General features: G+C 40.7%; 1 protein-coding gene across 5 annotated transcripts in view; it reads right to left on the minus strand.

Annotated features, from left to right (window-relative positions):
- The window catches only part of mol (dual oxidase maturation factor 1 mol), an 86,592-nt gene that overhangs the window by 17,685 nt on the left and 48,097 nt on the right, over positions 1-20,810 (minus strand). For all 5 annotated transcript variants that reach the window (XM_022077149.2, XM_022077153.2, XM_022077151.2 and 2 more), the window contains exons 3-4: positions 12,229-12,286; positions 3,014-3,148 (exon numbers count right to left, since the gene is read on the minus strand). In XM_022077149.2, the coding sequence (XP_021932841.1) occupies positions 3,014-3,148; positions 12,229-12,286 (193 nt within the window). The remainder of the gene's footprint in view (positions 1-3,013; positions 3,149-12,228; positions 12,287-20,810) is intronic.

Consider the following 20,810-nt stretch of genomic DNA (forward strand, 5'->3'; position numbering starts at 1 on the left):
CTTCCCCGGTTTCTCCGTGGCATCCCAACAATTACTCCATTCACACACAGAAGAAGGCAATGGCAAACCACTTCTGGATCATCTGCCAAGAACGTATATGAACAGGTCCGTCCGAGAAAAGGATCGAAGGATCCTGTTCATATGGACCTGTCGTCAGACAGAACACTAAATAAATAAATAAATAATATACTATTATTGAACATTATTGTATTGTTTAGAGTGGTCTACATGTTACTTCACACCTCGTAACTCCACATTTTTATATGTACTGTTGCAAAGCGTAAATTGAATTTACATAAAAGCTAATTCTCTATCTGCGACAATCTCTCAAGACTCAAAAGTATTTCTTTTATTTCCAGATTGTAAGAAAACGGCAAATTGTAAGGGAAAACCGATAAAAAGCACACAATTCGTCACATCAAGGAGTCTATTCTAAGAACCACACCTTCACAGCTGTCTTTTTTTTCTTTGTGCACGAACAGAGCAGTCTGTCTGTCTGTCTGTCTCGTTTTACACTTTAGTCTCGGCAACTGCCAGCGTATTTTCAATGGTCTACCATTTATATTTTAGTACCAGGTATCACGCACAAATTACAGCGCAATTTCATACACATTGTCGATAGTTTGTGTCCAGAGAGAACAGAAATCACTTAACATTTCATCACAGAATACTTCTGTCTTTTGAATAGAAGTCAGTGTTTCTGCTGATTACACCGAAAACACGTTCGGTCCTATATTTAGCGCAAATTCTTTGTACACTGTCTATATGCATGTACCAACCTAACAGCTACATAAATTCCTAAAACTACGTACCCAGTCCATATCATAGATTCGCTCTATGATCATTGCAATGATCCGATATAAGCCAAGGAAGTGTGAGAGAAGAATAATGCATGCAAAAATTTTATTAATCCGCCATTTAACACGCTATATTAGTCTTGAAATTCACGTATTCCAGAAACACAGCAGGGAAATCTTATTTATCTGTGGTATATTCAACGACGACGTTAAAAGCCCTCATTATGTAGTGACAAATAAATATAAGGATTAATGAATTGGAAATGCTGTGGAAGGAAGCGGTCGTGGAATATTTTCGAATACTAAACACGGAATTACTCAGGAGTGGCTGAGGAAAGCCAAGCCATGAAAAAAGTTACAGTGGAACCACGGTTTCGGAGAATTTGACGTAAATACGTCTTTAATTAATTATTCTTGTCCGTCTATTCACAATTTAAAATTTAAAATTAAGATAATTAAAATATCATGTGATGTTCCTTATCGAAACATTCGATTTACAGTTAGAACATCTTTTTCTTACGACATGTTTCGGTTCTTAAATGAACCATCTTCAGGTGTATAAAAATTAAAATTATATAAACTTAAAACTTAATCGTAATTTCTTATATGCAACTTTTTTATAGTTGTTTATCAGTTCACTTCCAGATTCCATTTTTATATATATTTTAAGTTGTTTTACATAAGGGAAGAAAAAGATGTTCTAACTGTAAATCGAATGTTTCGATAAGGAACATCACATGATATTTTAATTGTCTTAATTTTAAATTGTGAATAGACGGACAAGAATAATTAATTAAATATATATCTTCACAATATGACGCAACTATACCAACTTGTAAATACGTCTATACGGAAAGGAATTTTATATATTGGCTTTATTGTAAATATTTCCTTTATACATGCTTTACAATTGAGTAAAGTTTGATTAAGACTTTGCTTATTCAACTTGAATTAGTTACGATTAAGATGGGTCTGTGGTAGCTAAATGTAATGTAAAGTAATGTAATGAAATGTAATGTAAGGTAAGGTAAGGTATTTATTATTATTTAGTGTTCTGTCTGACGACAGGTCCATATGAACAGGATCCTTCCATCCTTTTCTCGGACTGGGACCTGTTCATATACGTTCTTGGCAGATGATCCAGAAGTGGTTTGCCTTTGCCTTCTTCTGTGTGTGAATGGAGTAATTGTTGGGATGCCACGGAGAAACCGGGGAAGCCCCGGAGGAAAACTCCGTGTTGCCTAGACCACGGTCTTGCCCAACACAAGTTAAAAATTCGGGCACCGCCGGGAATCGAACCCGAGACCCCAGGATTACAAGGCCAGCGTTCTAACCGCTAGACCACCGTGGCGGTTAGGGTAAGGTAAGGTAATGTAATGTAATGTCTTATAGGTAACAACAATGCTAAGTAAACAGATGAAGTTTCCTAGGTAACATAACAATGCAGTTACACTTTTTCGTTTCCCTTTTTCGTTCCCCTTTTTTGCCGAATGACCCTTCCTTATAGACGTATTTACGTCAAAAAACCCTCAGCAAAGTCAATCTATTTCCTGAAAGGGACGCACATGGGAACGCCTCAAGAGACGCTGGAGTGGGGAGTGACCAAATTTTATTTCGAGACGCCTCCGTGTTTCGGATGCCTAAACTGTCTCTTCTGTCATCTTAACGCGTTTTACCAACCCCCTGTTTTGCTGTCGTGACTCGTGCCAGGCTTATGAACTACGCTGTAATAGACATGTAATGAAACATATGACAGCAGCCGTGTCGTTGTAACGGGTGGCTGGCTGCACGGAGCTATTGGAGCGAAACACAAGAATTATTGTTTCGTGCTACCACTGCCAATTTCAAGAGCAGTCTACCGGTTCGGTAACGTTCACATTCCGCCTACAGGGGTGATCAAAATACACATTCCAAGTGCAGGACCCTCTGACGGAAGCGGCCAGTCTTGACGCCCGTGCTAAGTTAAAAAAACCCATCGTCCTTTGTCGCCCGTTTGTAGAACCAATAATGAAATTTATAACAGCAACTTTTAGGTTGGCGACCATTTCCTGTTAAGGGATTTTGGACCTTATTGGATAATATTTATCAGCAAAAATCCCTGGGTTAATTCAATTATCATACTCAGCTGGACATTCGGCGATTATGATACTGTTAGTACAAATTTCCCTGTGAGATAAGGGAAGTAGGGTAATAAATTGTTTAGTGAAACAAAGTACCTCGGAGAGTGATGTTCACATGTCCCAATCCAATATACGCGCCCAACTCTGCTTCGACCTTCTCCCTGGAGAAGGCACGATAAGAGCTGACGATCTCTGTGCATGCAACGTGCCATCCAGATCCGTATTTGGCCACTGGAAACAAAAAAACAAACAAATCACATCCTGTAATTGTTGTCACCGTGGCCTTCAGAAAGTCTTCAACTTAAAAGGTTTGCACGACAATGAGACAGCGATTCTACGTGTTGCTAAACTGATCACATCGAATATACCGCATACTTGGAAGAAAAAGTTGTCAGTGGAACCACGGTTTCGGAGAATATGACGTAAATACGTCTACACGGAAAGGAAGTTTATATATTGGCTTTATTCTAAATATTTCCTTTATACATGCTTTACAATTGCGTAAAGTTTGATTAAGACATTGCTTATTCAACTTGAATTAGTTACGCTTAAGATGGGTCTGTAGTAGCTGAATGTAATGTAATGAAATGTAATGTAAGGTAATGTAAGGTAAGGTAAGGTAAGGTAATGTTTTATAGGTAACAACAATGCCGAGGAAATAGATGTTCCCAGGTAACCATTGTTGTTTATTTGTTGATAAACCATTGTTACACTTTTTCTTTTCACTTTTTGCCGAATGACCCTTCCTTATAGACGTATTTACGTCAAAAAAATATTCACTTCTATTCCATAAATAATTTACCATATCTAAAAAAAGCATTTAAGAATAAGTTCCAGATCAAAATAAGATTTATATTTCATGCAATGCATATACACATTTATGAGACATTTCTTGGGGGGGGGGGGGGAAGGTAAGATTTCGATGTAATCTTCATTAAAGTTGGGGGTCATATAAACTAAGATTTAAATCTTACAGAAAGAACCCCAGAATTTTAAGAAATTTCAGCAGTTTAACGGATAAACGGGCGAATAGAGAGGATCTCACTATTATGCGTTCATTATACGCATTTTGTGAGAGAAATTTCTGATCAGTTTGATATCCCGAGCCAGTTTAATCCATTCTATATCATATATATATGATTCCCCTCTGTATCTTCCTCACATCTACACCTAGGTCTTCCAAATGGGTTCTTTTCTTCACGTTTTCCGACTAAACATGTGTCAGCGCGCGAGAAATTCCTAAAGAAATATGATAAATGGCCGAAGATGTTTCGACAACTTTCCTAATTGTAGGTTTTTCTACTGAAAAATATAGTGGGCGTACACATTTCTGACACGATGATTGCCAAACAAGCTCAAACGCGGCTAACTTTCAGACAATAACAGATGGCGCCAGGCCTGTCTGTGTTTAATACTCCGTTTCAGTGAGCTTTCTTCTTCGATAAAGCTCACTGGCCGTGGTTAGTCACAGACGAAATCGTCCTCACTTTCAACATCATAAATTCTGCTTACGCATTTCAGATAATAAGCTGCCACCATCTTGGATACGTAGTTCTTACACTCAAGACTCACTTCGTAATCTCATAAAAGATGTCTCTTCTTTTGCGTCTCGCTGTGAAATTATCGTGTTAAGGCCGCTGATTACGTCACTGTGAAGAAACAATTCTTCAACATTTTTGTCAGTGTCGAACTGGCTTCTAGACTTACACACACAAAATACTACGACCTGACATTTACCGAGACCATTTGTTGTTTATTCCTGTTAAAGCACTGGATGAAAACCATTCCACGACTTTTCTAAATCGTATCGCAACCTTCTTCAGGGTTGACGTTCCTTCCGAAACGTCTGTAACCACAAGACCGCGATGTTTGAGGTTAAAACAGCAGTGACGTTGCATGTCTTGTTCTTCTTGGCTGTGACGCTGTGAGGACTCGTAGGCAGATACAATACTGTTTCCTCCCTGAGGATGGAGACAGTGTGTTCCTCCGAAACGTCTGTAACCACAAGACCGCGATGTTTGAGGTTAAAACAGCAGTGACGTTGCATGTCTTGTTCTTCTTGGCTGTGACGCTGTATGGACTCGTAGGCAGATACAATACTGTTTCCTCCCTGAGGATGGAGACAGTGTGTTCCTCCAAAACGTCTGTAACCACATTCAAGACCGCGATGTTTGAGGTTAAAAAAGCAGTGACGTTGCATGTCTTGTTCTTCTTGGCTGGGACGCTGTATGGACTCGTAGGCAGATACAATACTGTTTCCTACCTGAGGATGGAGACAGTGTGTTCCTCCGAAACGTTGGTGTCCATCTACATACCGTGAGAGTCCAGAAGACGATAAAGGATATCTTGACCGCCATAAAAAACCAAATCTCTGACTGTCTAAATTACATTCTGTGCTTGTCACGTATCGACGGCGAAAATATAATTTCGAGCCGTCCTGGGTATTCTGCATACGAACTGTCGCACTCCACGGGTATTTCTACATCCAGCGATATTAGATGAAATCGATTAGTTATCGCAAATCGTGTTGTGGTGCCACCTAGTCCACGGATTCTCTCGACCTGTGTTCGAGACGGTGGTAATGTAACAATAGAATGTTACAAAATTAGTCAAGATTTCGTGACGAGAGAAGGCACCTTTACCCACTGACCGGAACGCCGTTCTACGGCCGGCGTATATGCAGAAACTCATGGCTGGGTGCGACAAAAAAGTTACGTGCTCATCGAAATAAGCCGCCATGTTGTCACCACTTCCACTTCGCATTCGGAAGGTCCCGGGTTGGACACTCGGTCCAGTTAGCAACAAACCCAATAAAATATCTTATTTTCCTCAGTACCTCCGGGAAAACGTCGATAGTTCTCCCTAAAATAGCCAACGACCAACGCTGCTGAATGTATATTTATTAAAGACCGCTAAATAAACAAAACTAGATCACATGTGAAGGTAACGTGTGTGCAATACGTTCATAAATTGAACGCATAATAGAAAAGCCAAGTCCGTTCCACCGTTTGTCTGTGTGTGTTGCTGGCAGACTTTACTGTCTTTGGTTTCGTTCTGCCCATAAATTGTCTAATGCGTAGCAGTCAGTATTGCGTTTTTAATGGAACATTCTGTACAATGGTATATTTATAACCGTGTTACATTATTACGTTTAAACGTGCCACATATTAGCCTTGATAAACTGACAGGTTGTTATAATATATTTTTGAACACGCCTTACAGCGACACTCGAGAGATTTATTGTGTGAATTTTTTTTAATTCAATGTTCTATGGGGTTAGGACCAGGGAAAATCTTAACTGTTCGTGCAGACTCTCTGCTCGTTCCACTCCGGTGACCTCATGACAATTCCCTTTTACTAAAACGTAATGCTTTTTCACCTAGATGCCACTACGAAGAACATACAAGAAGTTAATTCCACTGTACTTATTAAAATTCACTGTGCACCAGTGAAAATCACTTATTCGCTTATTCTGCAGAGGACACACACACAATCAAGGCAACAGAAGTCCCGGTGAAGGACTTACTTCGTGGATCAGAGACCTCGAGACGCTGATAGTCCTCAGCTAGTCAAGAAAATACCAGCGTTTTATAAAACCCGAAGGTTCAGTACATAAACATTTCAATGAGACGAGCTATCCTGTTTGAGGTTTTCCTCAGTCCCTACAGGCTAGTTCTGGGATAGTATCTTAAATAGACCACGACCGCTTCCATGTCTTTCACAGTTCACTCATTATTCATCGGTCACCCTGCCACCCGACTATACGAGGTGCGTTCGAAAGGTTTCAAGACTGCGCGTATAAAAACCCGTACACGTATCTCAGGTATTAAATTCATCCATCACCCTCGAAGTAGTTCCCCTCGGAGTGAACACAACGATCCCAGCGCCGCTGCCAAGCCTGGAAGCATCCCTGGAAATCTTTCTTTGTCAGCCTGTCAAGCACCATCTGCGATTCTGCCTGAATCTCTTCTATCGTCTCAAATCTCCTTCCCTTTAGCTGAATTTTCATCTTTGGGAAGAGGAAGAAGTCACATGGAGCTAAATCCGGCGAAAAAGGAGGGTGCGGGATGACGGCCATGGTGTTTGAGGCCAAAAACTGCCGAACTTTGAGGGCGGTGTGCGCTGGCGCGTTGTCATGATGCGTCGCATGTGGAGTTCTTCCTTTAGAATCAACTGACAGGTCCCATAGCCTATCCCAACGATGTCGCACAAGTCGTTGATGGTACGACGTCGATCTTCGTGAATGGCCTGCCGAATCTTCGTAACATTTTCGGGCGTTGTGCTCGAAGATGGTCGTCCAGAACGCTCGTCACCATCGACAGAGGTTCGGCCATTTTTAAAACGTGAATGCCACACAAAAGTTTGTGCACGACCCATTGCAGACTCCCCAAATGCTTGCTTTAGCATTTCATAGGTTTCCGTAGCCGATTTGGCGAGTCTTTGGCAAAATTTGATGCACACGCCATTCCGAAATCGCAGGAGGGTCGGTGTAATGCACTACCAAAACGCCCGTAACTAAGAAACAAATGCTAATCCGATGATGCCGGCTGGCACACTGATTCACTATGAATGTAGACCGCACCCCCTAGCGGCAGAAGTTCGTACTACATCCGGTTCGCCCTCTATTGACACAGTCTTGAAACTTTCCGATCGCACCTCGTATATAGTTGACATAATAATAGTATCGTAAAATAGACGACAAATAAAATTAGTTGTAAATAATATATTCTCATTCCAGGATTACAGAATGTTCCGCCATTTTGTGTTAGGATTACTTTTGGTGATTTGGTTTTGAAGAGACGTTCCTGTGTCTCCTATTTCCCTGATGATGGAGGCAGCAAGCACATCTGAAACGTCTGTCAGTGTCTACCACACTAAATGAATGCAACATTTCTCACTTCATTATATACCACTTCAGTTATTTAAGGTCCTACCACATGAATTTATTTTATTGACTGCAAATCGATAACGTTAGATTTCTTATATTGCACACGATTCCTGAAAGAACAATTGTAGACGTATATTTTTCATTAGAACATGATTCTTGCATCGATATCACTTTCTAAAGTAAGTACAATTTTTTTATTAGGTGGCCTCATTGCCCGCATTTACCTTATCACATTGAAGTCCAGGTTGGCGATCGTCTACGCCAAATTCAATTCAATTTCAAAACGTACGACTAATGAATGGGTGTTCAAGAATAATTCTGTTCATTAAGGCAACTCGCCATGTTAGTTCTTGCACTTACAAATACAAATTCACTCATTTCTGTCAGGATTTCAAAATAAGGCCGGGCACGCTGTTTATCTCAAAAGACTTTCACTTGTTTCAGCGATATTTCAAAACGTTCGGAATTATTTCACTTGAACGTTTTAGCAGAGCAGATCAAAGTTCGCAAAGCAACACACAAACCAAGAGCTGGAAAACCAAGGACGTAATCAGCATGTGAACGGACATGAACGGACATAAGCGGGCATGAACACCATTTGCCAGGTGTGACAAAAACATAACAGGTATGAGTTGAACGATTTACCCGAGACAAAAGAATGCCGGTGCCCACTGGATAAGAAGCTGGGTGATCCAGACTGGGCATTAAGGCGGGGAGGGTCCTAGAAACTAGAAAAGAAACCCAGCATGATGTAAAATATGACACGGGACTTCGAAGTCTGACGAATTCGCTGGAACTGCCTTACGTAAATTTCCCTATCCACCTGTTAATTATTTATCACGTCCAAATGCCAATACATGTTTCTTTTTTTACTTGGTTTTATATATTTTCCTTCTAGAAAAACGCGAAGCCATTAATAATTATATAATGGCGAAATGCCTCTTCCTTCTGGAGGTTTCTGTGAAATTACGTGGACCATCGCTTGAGTAATTCTTTCTTTCTGCGCTGCAGTTAGTAACAAGCCCAAGCTCTTTGTTTAGAACGGAGGTGAAATTCATTACTGGTCAGTCTTACAACACGACGAGAGTCTCGGAGAGCAGCGGGCAGGAAAATTCGTGGATCTAGGCTGCGAAATGACCACGACGCCTAACTCGGTCGAAATGCTGGGAAGTGTTGCAACCGAAGAACTTCTTCGCAGGGGTGGGAAACATCCGAATACTGTGGTTCTGAACCCGTGGTACGCGAACCCACTAGAGGACACGCGAGGTATAATTCATGCAATGTCAAAATTAAGTAAACAGGGTGTCAAAGAGACCATGAAATTTTTAAATACGAGATTTGTACAGCTGCTAAAAATGTTTATTGTGGTCTTCTGGCTTACACTGAACGTTCGTAACTACGAGACGTCAAACCCCAGACGAAAACAGTCCACTTTAATTTGAAACTGTGTTTTAAAATAATATCTGTGCATGGGTAACTTTTATGATGAATCATTACGTGTGGTTCCAGGCGAAAATTAAGACTTCGTCGAATGAAGTATCGCCCCGAAACCAAGGGGCATAAATATCCAGAACCGAAAGCTTTCAGAAACACTGTATACTGCCGAGAAGCAGCAAATGTTCTGCGCCCTGTGAAACACAAGTTGACAGCTTCACCTGGTGAAGATTCCGTCACAGTTAAGCAGTAACACCCACCGGATGACTCCCCTTCGACGCCAAGTGTTTCAAACGACACGCGATGCTTCTCCCAAACACAATTAATGCAGATTTTATCAGCCAAGGACTTAAATGAATGCATTTAGATTGAGCAGGTTGGTAGCTCTGGATCTGTGGCGTGGACAGACGCCTTCACGGTTATTTCGGTCGAATTCCCGGCTATCCTGGCGTTTTCGTGTTTTTATTCAGGAACTCCTGGTAAATACCGATAATGTGCCATGAAAGAGGCTTCAACCGCCTGTGTCGAAGTCCCTCATTATTCACAATGCATAATAACCATCCCATCTTACTCGGCATTTTATCTTCTGTAGTCGAAACAGCGTATTTACGTAACCAAATGTTGAGTACCTCTAACGTGTGTTCTGTAAATCTGAAGTAGAAAAAAAAATCCAATATGCGTTCTTTTAGGCTAATGTAAAAAAATAGATTCTGTTAAAGTAATATTAAAATGGATGTCGAGGATGTGGTTTTAATTTTTCTTACCGCAGACAGAGGCCACTGGAAGGCTGTTGTAGGCGTGGCAAAAGAATTACCGCGTTTTTACAAAAGGAGCTGGGCGTACCATTTAACTTATCAAGAGCGCCTGTTCTGTGGACACAGTCGGTTGGAAACACGTCTTAATTTTCAGCGCTGTCTGGATCCACTCGCGTTATTCCTATCTCACATATGATCACGAACATGATCCATTGTTCACGAGTTGAAGGCCCGCCTACTCACTGTCCCGGCTACCTGTTCGCACGTGGTACAATTTCAGACGTCAGAGGTGAACCGGCACCCGGGATGGAACTTCACCTTAACCTTTGGCCTCGTGCACGCAATTAGCGAGTTACGCGGAATATACGTCGACGGATATGCAAACAAGCGCATTCCAATGATACGACGCAAAAACTCAAATCTCAACCAACACGTAGCTTAACTGAAGGTGGATACAATTTGATGATGTTAATGATCCCCTGGGTTTTAGTGTCGTGCAGATTCGTCGACAGACAAGCAAACGGAGGTCGCAAATTTTGTTCTTAACCGGAAAGAGATTCACTGAAGACAAACGAGGCGTCAAGGTTACGCAGGAAGCAAAGTGAACGGCGGTGGAAGTAATTTACACAAATGTCGATCGAAAAGCCTCGTGAGAAGACGCCAGATAGGCCTAAAAAGGACGTCCGGACGGCGATGGTGGTCCGGAGGTGGTAAGATGCTGATCTTCAGCTCAGAAGACATCTGTCGTATTAAGAGCACATTTTTCAGTAAGACTACAATTTATTTTGTCTCTAACCAAGTCTAAACCTTGTAAAAATGCTTCGAGCTTCAAGACGCTATAACCATTTTCATAATCACTCTAAAATCGCAATGAAATGTAATCCCCTCTCTGCGTGCTTCACCAAAATATTAATTACAAAACTTCACTACTGTCAGACAGGCGGAGAACTGCAGCAAAATTGGTCTAAAGATATACAAATTCATTCATCTACATTTTTTGTAATTGTTGCATTTTTCATTTACGCTGTGGTACTTACACTAGCGACAATGGAGTCAGATAAAATGGCGACGATACCAGGAAAAACATCGCGTGTCTGTGCGATTCTTATGTTGGCAACACGTGCGTCAGGAACACGAGAAGTGAAATGATGACAGAATTTTCTTTCTGTCTTCTTTATGAACCATTAGATTCCTCTGACACAGAATTTACTGGCGAGTCGAGCAAAGACTCTGAGACCAGACCAGAGAGGGGCCCACACCTTGCCGCGGGCAGCTCGCTCCGTGTAGCAGAAACTGGGTCATGGACCAGAGTTGCAACTAGATCTTCCGGGCTTCCGTGGCCTTCCGCAAACCGAAAGCAAGGTCGGTCACTCACACCTCACCGCCCACCTTACCATCATAAAGCACATTCGGTGTTAACACTCGGCAGTAATCGTGGTTAGTATTAGAGAGCTTTACAGAGCTTTAAACTACAGACAACAAGTTAACTGCAAACAGCAAAGAACCATTTGAAGACCGAAACTCGCGTAAATAATATTTAAGAAACCAGTCCGTACCGCGAAGAAAACACAACTCCTTACCATTACAGAGTTCATCCGGTTAACGCTGTTAATTAACGGGGACAGATCATTGGGTTATGGTACAGAGTATCACTAGAAGTGTCCCTAGGCTGTAAACTGCGTGTCCTGGTGGAGAAAGTTCGATACCGAGATGAAGTTAATGTGATATTTGCAATTTAAATTTCTCCGTTATCCATTAGAATACAGTGTACCCATTTTTACCACCTCTAAGTAGTAATCTTGTAGTGTAAGTAATAAAGAACGTAATTTTTTTTAAAAAACCCAACGAGAATCACGTACTGCACTACAAAAATTAAATCAGAATAGGGTATACCCCCCTCCCAAACCTCCCCCCTTGATAATTAGTCGAGGTCACCCGTGTTGCTAGGCCGCTGTTCAAGCCAGATGCGCAAAAGCTGTGTACGTGCGTACGTGAAACATCTAACAATGCGTATCCTGACGATGAAGAACCGAATAAGACAACAATACGCCGTCCGGTAACAAAATTTCGAAACACAGGATGCTCACATGATATCTGACGAGATGGGTGGGTTGCGTGCACAACCTGGAGACGGGGCAGGTCACATGATCAGTACCGCCACGTTCATCATGATTAGGCAACAAAACAAAAGCGCAACGAGAAGACGATTAACGATGGACTTGTAGCCTACTTACCGAGGATGACAGTTCCTACGAACAGACTCAGAGTCACGCTGGTGAATGTGGTGAATCTCTGAAACACAAAGAAAATCCGAGTGACACAAACACAACCCCTAAACTTCATTAAAGTGTTGTTGGTGCGCAAAATAATTTTCACTCGTCTCAAACACACCAGCACGAGACAAACATGACAAGCATCTGCACTTCACGCCTTAGACTGTCCACTGTTTATCCATGTTTGATTTAACCAAGTAAAACACAATGGTAACTATATATACCACCTGATTTAACAATCGGTAACTGTCCATTTTGTATTCACGGGTCCCGTATGAATCTCACAATAAACAGAGATCATTTCCTTAAACAGCGTTAATCGATTGATCTTTGTAATGGTGAAGAGATGTGTTTTCTTCGCGGTACGGACTGGATTGTTAAATATTATTCAGACGAGCTTCGGATTCAAAGCTTCAAGCCATTTCTCTACCATCTGAATTACTGTCACCCTTTTATCTGTCTGCGACTTCTGCTATAGTTTACGAAACACATACAGTTTTAATATAAATTCAAAATAAACAGCCCCTGCGACTGATACAGCGTCTTTAAATAACCCATTAACCAATTAATAACTTTAGATCGAATGTTGTACTCGGCTGCACGGGAAAGTCTGGTAAGTAAACTCAGAGACAAAAACAGATTTCTATTTGATTAGCATTGTTCCTTTGCTTTCCAGTCAACTGACGAACAAATTAGTTCTCAAACAAAGATTCTAGTACGAGTGGAAGCAGAATGGTCTTTCTTTTTTTTGTGAAGTTGCTACTGGCAACGGAATTAAATATATCTGTGCGTGCTGAGAGAATTGATCCTTGAACACGTACAGGGACTTACTTCCTGGTATTGCGGAACGTAACTTCTCGCCATAAAAACAACAAAAGCCAAATCGGCAAATCCTTCGTTGTGCAATCTAATTATTATAAATATTTCGGTATTGCAGGCCTATTTCGGGGGCTGAACAATTCGGTACAATGACGTCAGCCAGATCACAGCCAGGATGGAAAAAAAAAACCCGAGTTGTTCTGTCGTTTTGTTACGACAATACTCTGCAGAAAAGAGTAGAAAATAACAAAGGAAAAAGGGAATAAAGAAAGAATATATAAAAGGAAGAATTACAGAAAGAGAAAGGAAGATAAAAGAATAAAAATGAAAGATAGATAAAGAATCAGTGACAGAAAAAGACAAAATGAAATAACTTGTCACAACTTCTTGCTGAGGCTGACAGATGTCAGATAAGTCGTAAGACTGACGGGAGGATCAGTAGACGAGGATGAAAAATTAGGCAGAAGAAAGAAAGAGAGACAGCTGAGGACTTTCGAGGCACTGAAGACCAGTTTCATTATCAGACTGTTGATCTGCATGGCAGAAGAGCCGATGACCCACTGACACACTTCGACAACCGCGACCACGCACCAGGCAGTGATTTCAAGACTCGGACATCACATACGAACTTCAGGGGACAGTCGCAGGCTCTCGGGTACTGAACCGAAGAGAAAAGAGACGCAGAGAAGCCGAAACACACAGCAAACGGAAGTAGCTGGACCACGGGTTAGTTTAGTGTCTTACTCAAGTCATTTGTCAACCCATTTGTTTACTCGACATTGTTGTGTTGGTACAACAATGCCGAGTAAACAAATATAACGTAACATTGTTTGATGACGTAATTGTTTGACTACAAATTGGTTGACGACAACGGGGAATCAGAAATTTTTATAGTAAAATAATAGAAGACAATTAACAATCGCTGTACGCTGCTGGGCTGTATAGAGGCTCATAATAATTTCTAAAGCCCTTACATCATTTCTGAGAAATAAAAAAATCCACTGATTTCAAATGAGACTATTAATTATGCGTCATCTGTATGAGGTGTGGGTACCTTTAAGACGACAAGAAGAACATCGAAGCAGAGTGTCAACTGGAAAATGACGTGGGTGCTGACAGACGTAAGGGTTTGAACAAAAGTTCACATAAAATGATACTTGCAGTCACGAACAATTACATAAAGTCTGAAATTGCCTGCTCCAATTGTTAACTCAACTGCACAGGATGCATCAAGTCGTGAGACAGCGTTATAACACAGGGTGTTCTTAAAGTAGCTCAACTTTCCACTCGGGGTGATTTGGTATTACAACTTCGTCACCAATTTCGAAATTCATCTGCAACTGGCTTTGATTTTGCCAGTAAATTTCAATAACCGTATTTCAGAAAACACGCGAATGTTTGTTAGTTTTTTTTAAGGTTTTCACGGCGGTGGGTCCGAAGACGGCAATCTTCTGGGTTGCAGCGCCGTGTATTCTGACGTCACATCTTAGGAACGAGAAGAAAGTAACAGTGCTTTGTTTTCCTTTTAACAATTTGTTGGTCACCTTGTAGCTACACGATACGATCTGATAGAGTCAAATTGTATGTTGGTTACGTCAGACCCCGGTCCGCGTAATTAACCACTCACTTCCTGTAGTCTAAGTAATTACACTGCAATTAGGATCCGAAAATAAATTTACTTTTTCTTTGTTACTACGTTAAAACCTAGAATTTGTAAACTATCATTGAAGTCAGTGAAAACCTATTATCTATAATCGGCAAAGCATTCTTTCAGAGCGTTTGACCGCATAAGACCCTTCATTGTGGTTTACACTTTAATAATATCAGCGTATCCAATGGTATCACGTGCCGTATTTCTCAATTCTATTGTCGTATTTCGTAATTATTCTTGATTGTCTAAAGACTATTGGAAAAGGAACTTTCTCGTCATATAGACTTCTCTTTCAATAAGCCATTAAAAGTTTTTGAACAACGAAAATCGAATAACCTTAAGAACAATGCTATATTTTTATCTCTTGTTTCAGAATGATATACAGACCAGCTTGGAGATTATTACTTATTAAAAAACGTGAAGTTAGACGTTTTATGATGTGCGAAATTCGGCGTCTTACCCAGAAAGAACAATGTCGAATGAGGGCGTCTTTATTGAAAAAAATGCCACCATCTCAAACCGTGAAGATGGAGGCAGTATGTTCCTCCAACATTATTAAACACTGACAGCTTCACCGCCTTGAGAACCTCAGATCCAGGTTCTTTTACAGATCCCTGAAGTTCACTACCGTGTTCACAACAGCCAACCACTAAACCGTATTCGGAGCCAGTTTAATCCAATTCACACCCATGCATCCCATTTCCATAAATACATCTCAGTTCTACTGATCTCCTAACCTGCGGCAAATCTTAAACCCATTTCTCACGTCATGCATGCTACATGTCCCGCTGTTCACATCGGTGGCCGAAGTCGAGTGGTTAGCACTCCCGCTCCGTACTAGGGAGGTCCACAGTTCGCAAGAAGTCCGGCTTGCGGTTTCCGTGGTTTTCCTCTACCTTTCCAAGCAAATTCCAAAAATGTTGTTTTAAATTAAGCCACGATCACTTCCTTCCATATCCTCTCCGATTCATTATCAAACAATAATCGTAAAATTCGATGGTTTATAGTGAGTTACTGACAGCGACGTAAAAATTAAACGTAAGTAAAATAGGACTTCAAAGGTAAGCTTTTCGATTGAAGCTCAGATTGATCAGTACGAAAATAATTATATGTCTAATTATAGTTTTCTCCATCATTCCATTGCTTTGTGTCTCTTAGGTCCAAATACCCTCCTTACTAGTTTATCCTCAGTCACAAATTCACGCCCGTGATATTTCTCTCCCTAAGCCTCGCACCTAACAGTGGTAACAAAACACAACAGAGCAGATTCGCGGTGCCTGCAAAGTGTGTTACGCCTTGCCTTGCCGCAACTTTCACTACGCCTGACTACGTGAACGGGGTCCGTCCATCTCTCGTCCAATGATTTATCGTTGTTTACCAAGCCACGATCTTGACCCGCAATCCAAATTATGCAAAAATATGTCGCAACTAGAGACAACTGAAAACAAGCAACAGAGGTCAGCACGATTGACCAGAGCTCGTAGTTGTCATTTACAGTACCTCATCAAACAATCTCGATGCCTGATTAGAAAACTCTGTACGCCCTAGTTTACGTGGCATAAGACGTGGACCCCGAGAGCCTTGATTCCTTACACTAATAACACTATAAACTGATTACTCAAATCTGAGCGGTCACCAGAGGTTCTACATGGCGTCGTAGTCAGTTGACTACCACAAACCCATCACCAGTCACGGCCGTGGTTCGCATTCTAGAGGTCCTGTGTTTGTTTACAGCGTTCAGGAGGATTTTACTGACTGAACGAGATTTCAGACAAAGATTTTGATTTTGGTATTCAAGTTTGTGACGCTGTGTGATCTTGTAGATGGTTACCACGGTTTTTTTATCCTCAAAATGGAAGCTGTTATGCCCTCTGAAACGTCGATCAATATCAGAATAGACGATGCTTCATCTCAGAAGACATCCATCATGTTTCTTTCACTCTTTATTTTATACATTCTACTGCAGTACACCACGTTTAGTTGATATTTATTTTATCTCAGAAACCTGAACTTTGTACGTACACGTTTTTCTTTTATTATACAGAGTGTCCCAAATAAGTTGAAACCCGCTACGACAACATGTCTCAGCAACAGGGGGTGCGAACTGCCGAGAAATGAGTTTGTCACAACGCGGAACATAGCCATCGCATGCTACTAGGTCGGTTCCGAGCTACGTGGGACACCCTGTATAAAACGCTGAAACTGTCAAAACCTTACATAATTTGGTGTCCGCTCTCTTTCAACGTTCTGGGAATTGATCCACGTTTCGCCTATCACAGTGACATCCACAGGCGGAGCTTTCTGACTGAACATAATTTAAAAATACGTCGATTTATACGAATTTAAGACACCACGTTCAAATTCAGGCTAAATCCACTTTTCATTCTTAATAAAGAGAAAGAAAGTACGCCACTGACTACTCAGTAAAACTTTCATCTCTTCCCACTGCTAACTTTCTTCACATCATTTAACCTTAACCTTTACGAGCCTACACGTAAAGTACATTAGTGTTCACACAATCGAAAATAATGTTCACAGACACTTTCATCTGAGCCCGGGGGGGAGGGGTCCCCCCTCCATGCTTCGTTTGTGCGTGTATGAACAAGTTCTACCACGCATCTCCCAGCAATTCACACGCACGTGATGACAAACTTGTGTTATCATGGGGGCACACGGGCCAGAGTGACTCCAAAGAGGAGGTCACAGGTGGAATTTTGGCGTAAGGCGTACAAAATAAATACCAAGATTATAACATTACATAATACAATTGCTCAATGGGATTCTTCTTACAGGCTCTGTTTTAGTGTGGAGGTTCGCGACTTTAATCCACCTCTCGTCAACGAAGTTTCCATGACGACAAGTAAAAATGTTCTTTCTGACGGAATGCGCATTAAAAATAATTATATTACGATAAAGAGATCAAGTTTTATGACTGTGTAGTATTTAGTTGTAGAATTTGGCACGAAGACAAAAAGTTTTTTTTAGAAATCGCATTTACTAAAGGCGATTTCTAAAAAAAAAGTGATGTGGGTAAATCATAAAAATGAGTACATCCTCAAAAGCTCCTTAAAACAGTTTCAGCAAGAAATTTGTACATAACTTCATCTTTCGTCTTGTTTGAATATCTAAGATATTTTAAGCCTCACATAATAAAATGTATATACATTTATATTTATCACTCAGAAAATGGATCAAAATGAGCCGCTCGGACACTTATGAAAAATGTTGGCGTAACGTATTGAAATATATTAAAAATAAAGACGGAGGCAGATGTGCGACGAGCTGTCCATTATATGATGACACTCCGCGTAAAGAACGCAAACAAATGACAACCTTCACCTTTTGGTTTAAAAAAAATTTAAAGGCGAATGTTGAGAACTTTACATTCTGCAAAATTATGTCTTTCTACTGAACCATAACAAAACCACGATAAAGAGAATGTCTGATAAATGAGAGAGCACGTAGTCGTGTGCTTACTGCAGCGGAAAAAATGCACAGGCAACAAGAAAATTCTCAAGATACTTGTCATGACAAGGAACGAAGAACGAGCCGTGTTTAACAACATTTTACCAGTTGCCTTGTTTTCTGTCTGCATGAAGGAGCCAATAATTTAATTCCCTTTTACATCAATTTTAATATCAGACTATGTTATGTTATGTTATGGCTGTTACAATTATCAATTAAGGAGTTACAAAGAATGCTATTACACATGAAACAACGAGAATTTGAAAGGCTCCTTGTAATTGCGTAATTCTATTTTGGAGTGTTTATTAAATTTAGCAACCTTTCTTTAGACCAGTGGTATTCAACCTTTTTTGTTCGCGTACCCCCAGACATAATTTCTCTTCAACTTCGTACCCCTAAAGTTGTTGGCGTATAATTCAAGTTATACGTAGTATATAATCTACATCTAAAATAAATTAAATAAATTACATTACTGATTATTCAGTGTTTATCGTAAAATAATATTTTTTTAAAAAATTTTCACGTACCCCCTAAGATATCTTCGCGTACCCCAGGTTGAATACCACTGCTTTAGACCACTATGAATCGAACGAATAAAATTACTGACACAAAATTAAACTGTACAAAACAATAATTTTAAATTTTCGTCTATAGATATGGAAATTGGTCGTTCATATTAATCCTTTGAGTTTCGAAGTTTCAATAAAGATGGTTTTCGCCGTTTGTCGACGTTTCAGTGGAATATACCGTCCTACAGCTCTGAAGATGGATGTAGTGTGATCTGCCTACAAGTCCACAAGGCTTTACAACCCAGAAGGGGCCGTTGACATGTCGACTGACATGTAACGTGTTCTCTGTTACCTGCAGAGGATTCGGTTCACATATACCATCACGTCATTTGTTGGCGAGCTCCACTGTGCTGGATAGTGGCAAGACGCTCATCGTGTGGGTAATGTGACCGCGAATGGCCGCTAGTTGTGGTGCAGAGAGAGTTTAAGACTCGCTGAAGAACGTGTTCTTACAGCCAGACGATGCAGTCCGCTGTCTAAATAATACCGAGTTACACACTCCTCGAATGCAGGTCAGGATCTACTGACTAATCAACTAGCTAGCTAACTACGTGGTGGAAAGTCCTTCTTGAAATGCTGACAGTCGCCTTTTTGGTATTAAAGAACGCTATCTCGGTGGTTAGCACACCAGATTCGTATTCGGGAGCTCCCGGGTTTAATATCTCAACCAGGATACCGACTATCCTATCTAAGGCTTTTCTTGGATTTACTCAGTCCCTCCAACCAAATGGAAAGATAGTATCTTGATTAAGGCCACATCGGTTCCTTCCATATCCTTTCCAATTCATTATTCGCTAATCATCGTAATATTCGACGCCATACAGTATGAGCTAATAACAACGTTGTTAAATTAACCGATTAATTATATAATTTATCTTCTTTAGATGAATTTCTAAACATTCTCTTCCTTCCGATAGGTCGTTCTGGTCTATGAAATTTGTAGGTCAACACTACACACGTCATGTCATCCCACAAAGGATGTCGCCCTCAAATGACCCTTTGACAATGGTTAAACCGAATATCCAGATGCAAATCTCAGAACTCCTGTAAAGTATTCTGTAGGTTCTGCGTTCGACCTCGGACACTTACATCGACAAGCTTTACACCGTTTACCTCAGTACTCCTGGGCAAGTGATATATGAAAACATCACAGCTTTTGTAATTAACCGATCTCAATTAATTATCTTAAGGCGATCGACAGAAAAGATAGCAGGGCACAGTGTTGGACGCTTCTGCGCTACTGTCGAGTTTCCTCGTGAGCCATTCAGTTACAAGAGAGCAGGTGTATAAAGTATTGAGTTGGTTAAACGTGAAACAGGCGCCATTTGTGCGTAAATGTACGTTTGGTTACGCACTATCCGGTAAACAAGATGGCCACACGTCCCTACAGCAGTGCCATTTTCCGAGTCGAATCTCAAAGTACCTGTGTGTAGGAATGTTTGCTGACTTCTGACCCACAGACACACACATTTATTCCCCTCTAGTATGACCCAAGTTGCTATGATACGCGATTTGTACCCGTAGACGATAATTGAAGCTACTTTTAATGTGTGAAGATGTTGGCATGCCTGAAGGGACATCGCATGAGGAGGATTAAGCTTCATGTAACACGGGTGGAGAAGTGACTTCTCCACAGAGGTCGTCTTACATCAGAAATGTAATGTTCTAATATCACGCGCATACAGATCTTGGGTTTTTTTTTCGAAATACATTGAAATGCAAGAACTTATGTGAAGCTTTCTCTTCGCCTAGGGAAAAAAGACGTATGGTCACGTGGAGCCCAAGATCAACGCATTATCCATCTCGACTACAAGCGTACACTACTGCAAGAAATTACATTTTATCGGTAATTTCTATTTGCGTACGTATTTAATTTCCTAGAACAGTCAGAATATTATAATTTGAACTAACATTTACCATCATTAGCCACTGATTTATCGGTAAATTAATGCCTTATAAAAATAAGCTTTGCAAGAAGAAATATGGGTAATTAATAAAGTTATATACAAGGTGTTCCTTCAGTCCGCGGCCATATTGGA

The sequence above is a fragment of the Zootermopsis nevadensis genome, unplaced genomic scaffold (assembly GCF_977971745.1).
Source record: "Zootermopsis nevadensis isolate Lab colony 2312 unplaced genomic scaffold, Znev_1.0 Znev_ptg000003l, whole genome shotgun sequence".
Lineage (NCBI taxonomy): Eukaryota > Metazoa > Arthropoda > Insecta > Blattodea > Termopsidae > Zootermopsis > Zootermopsis nevadensis.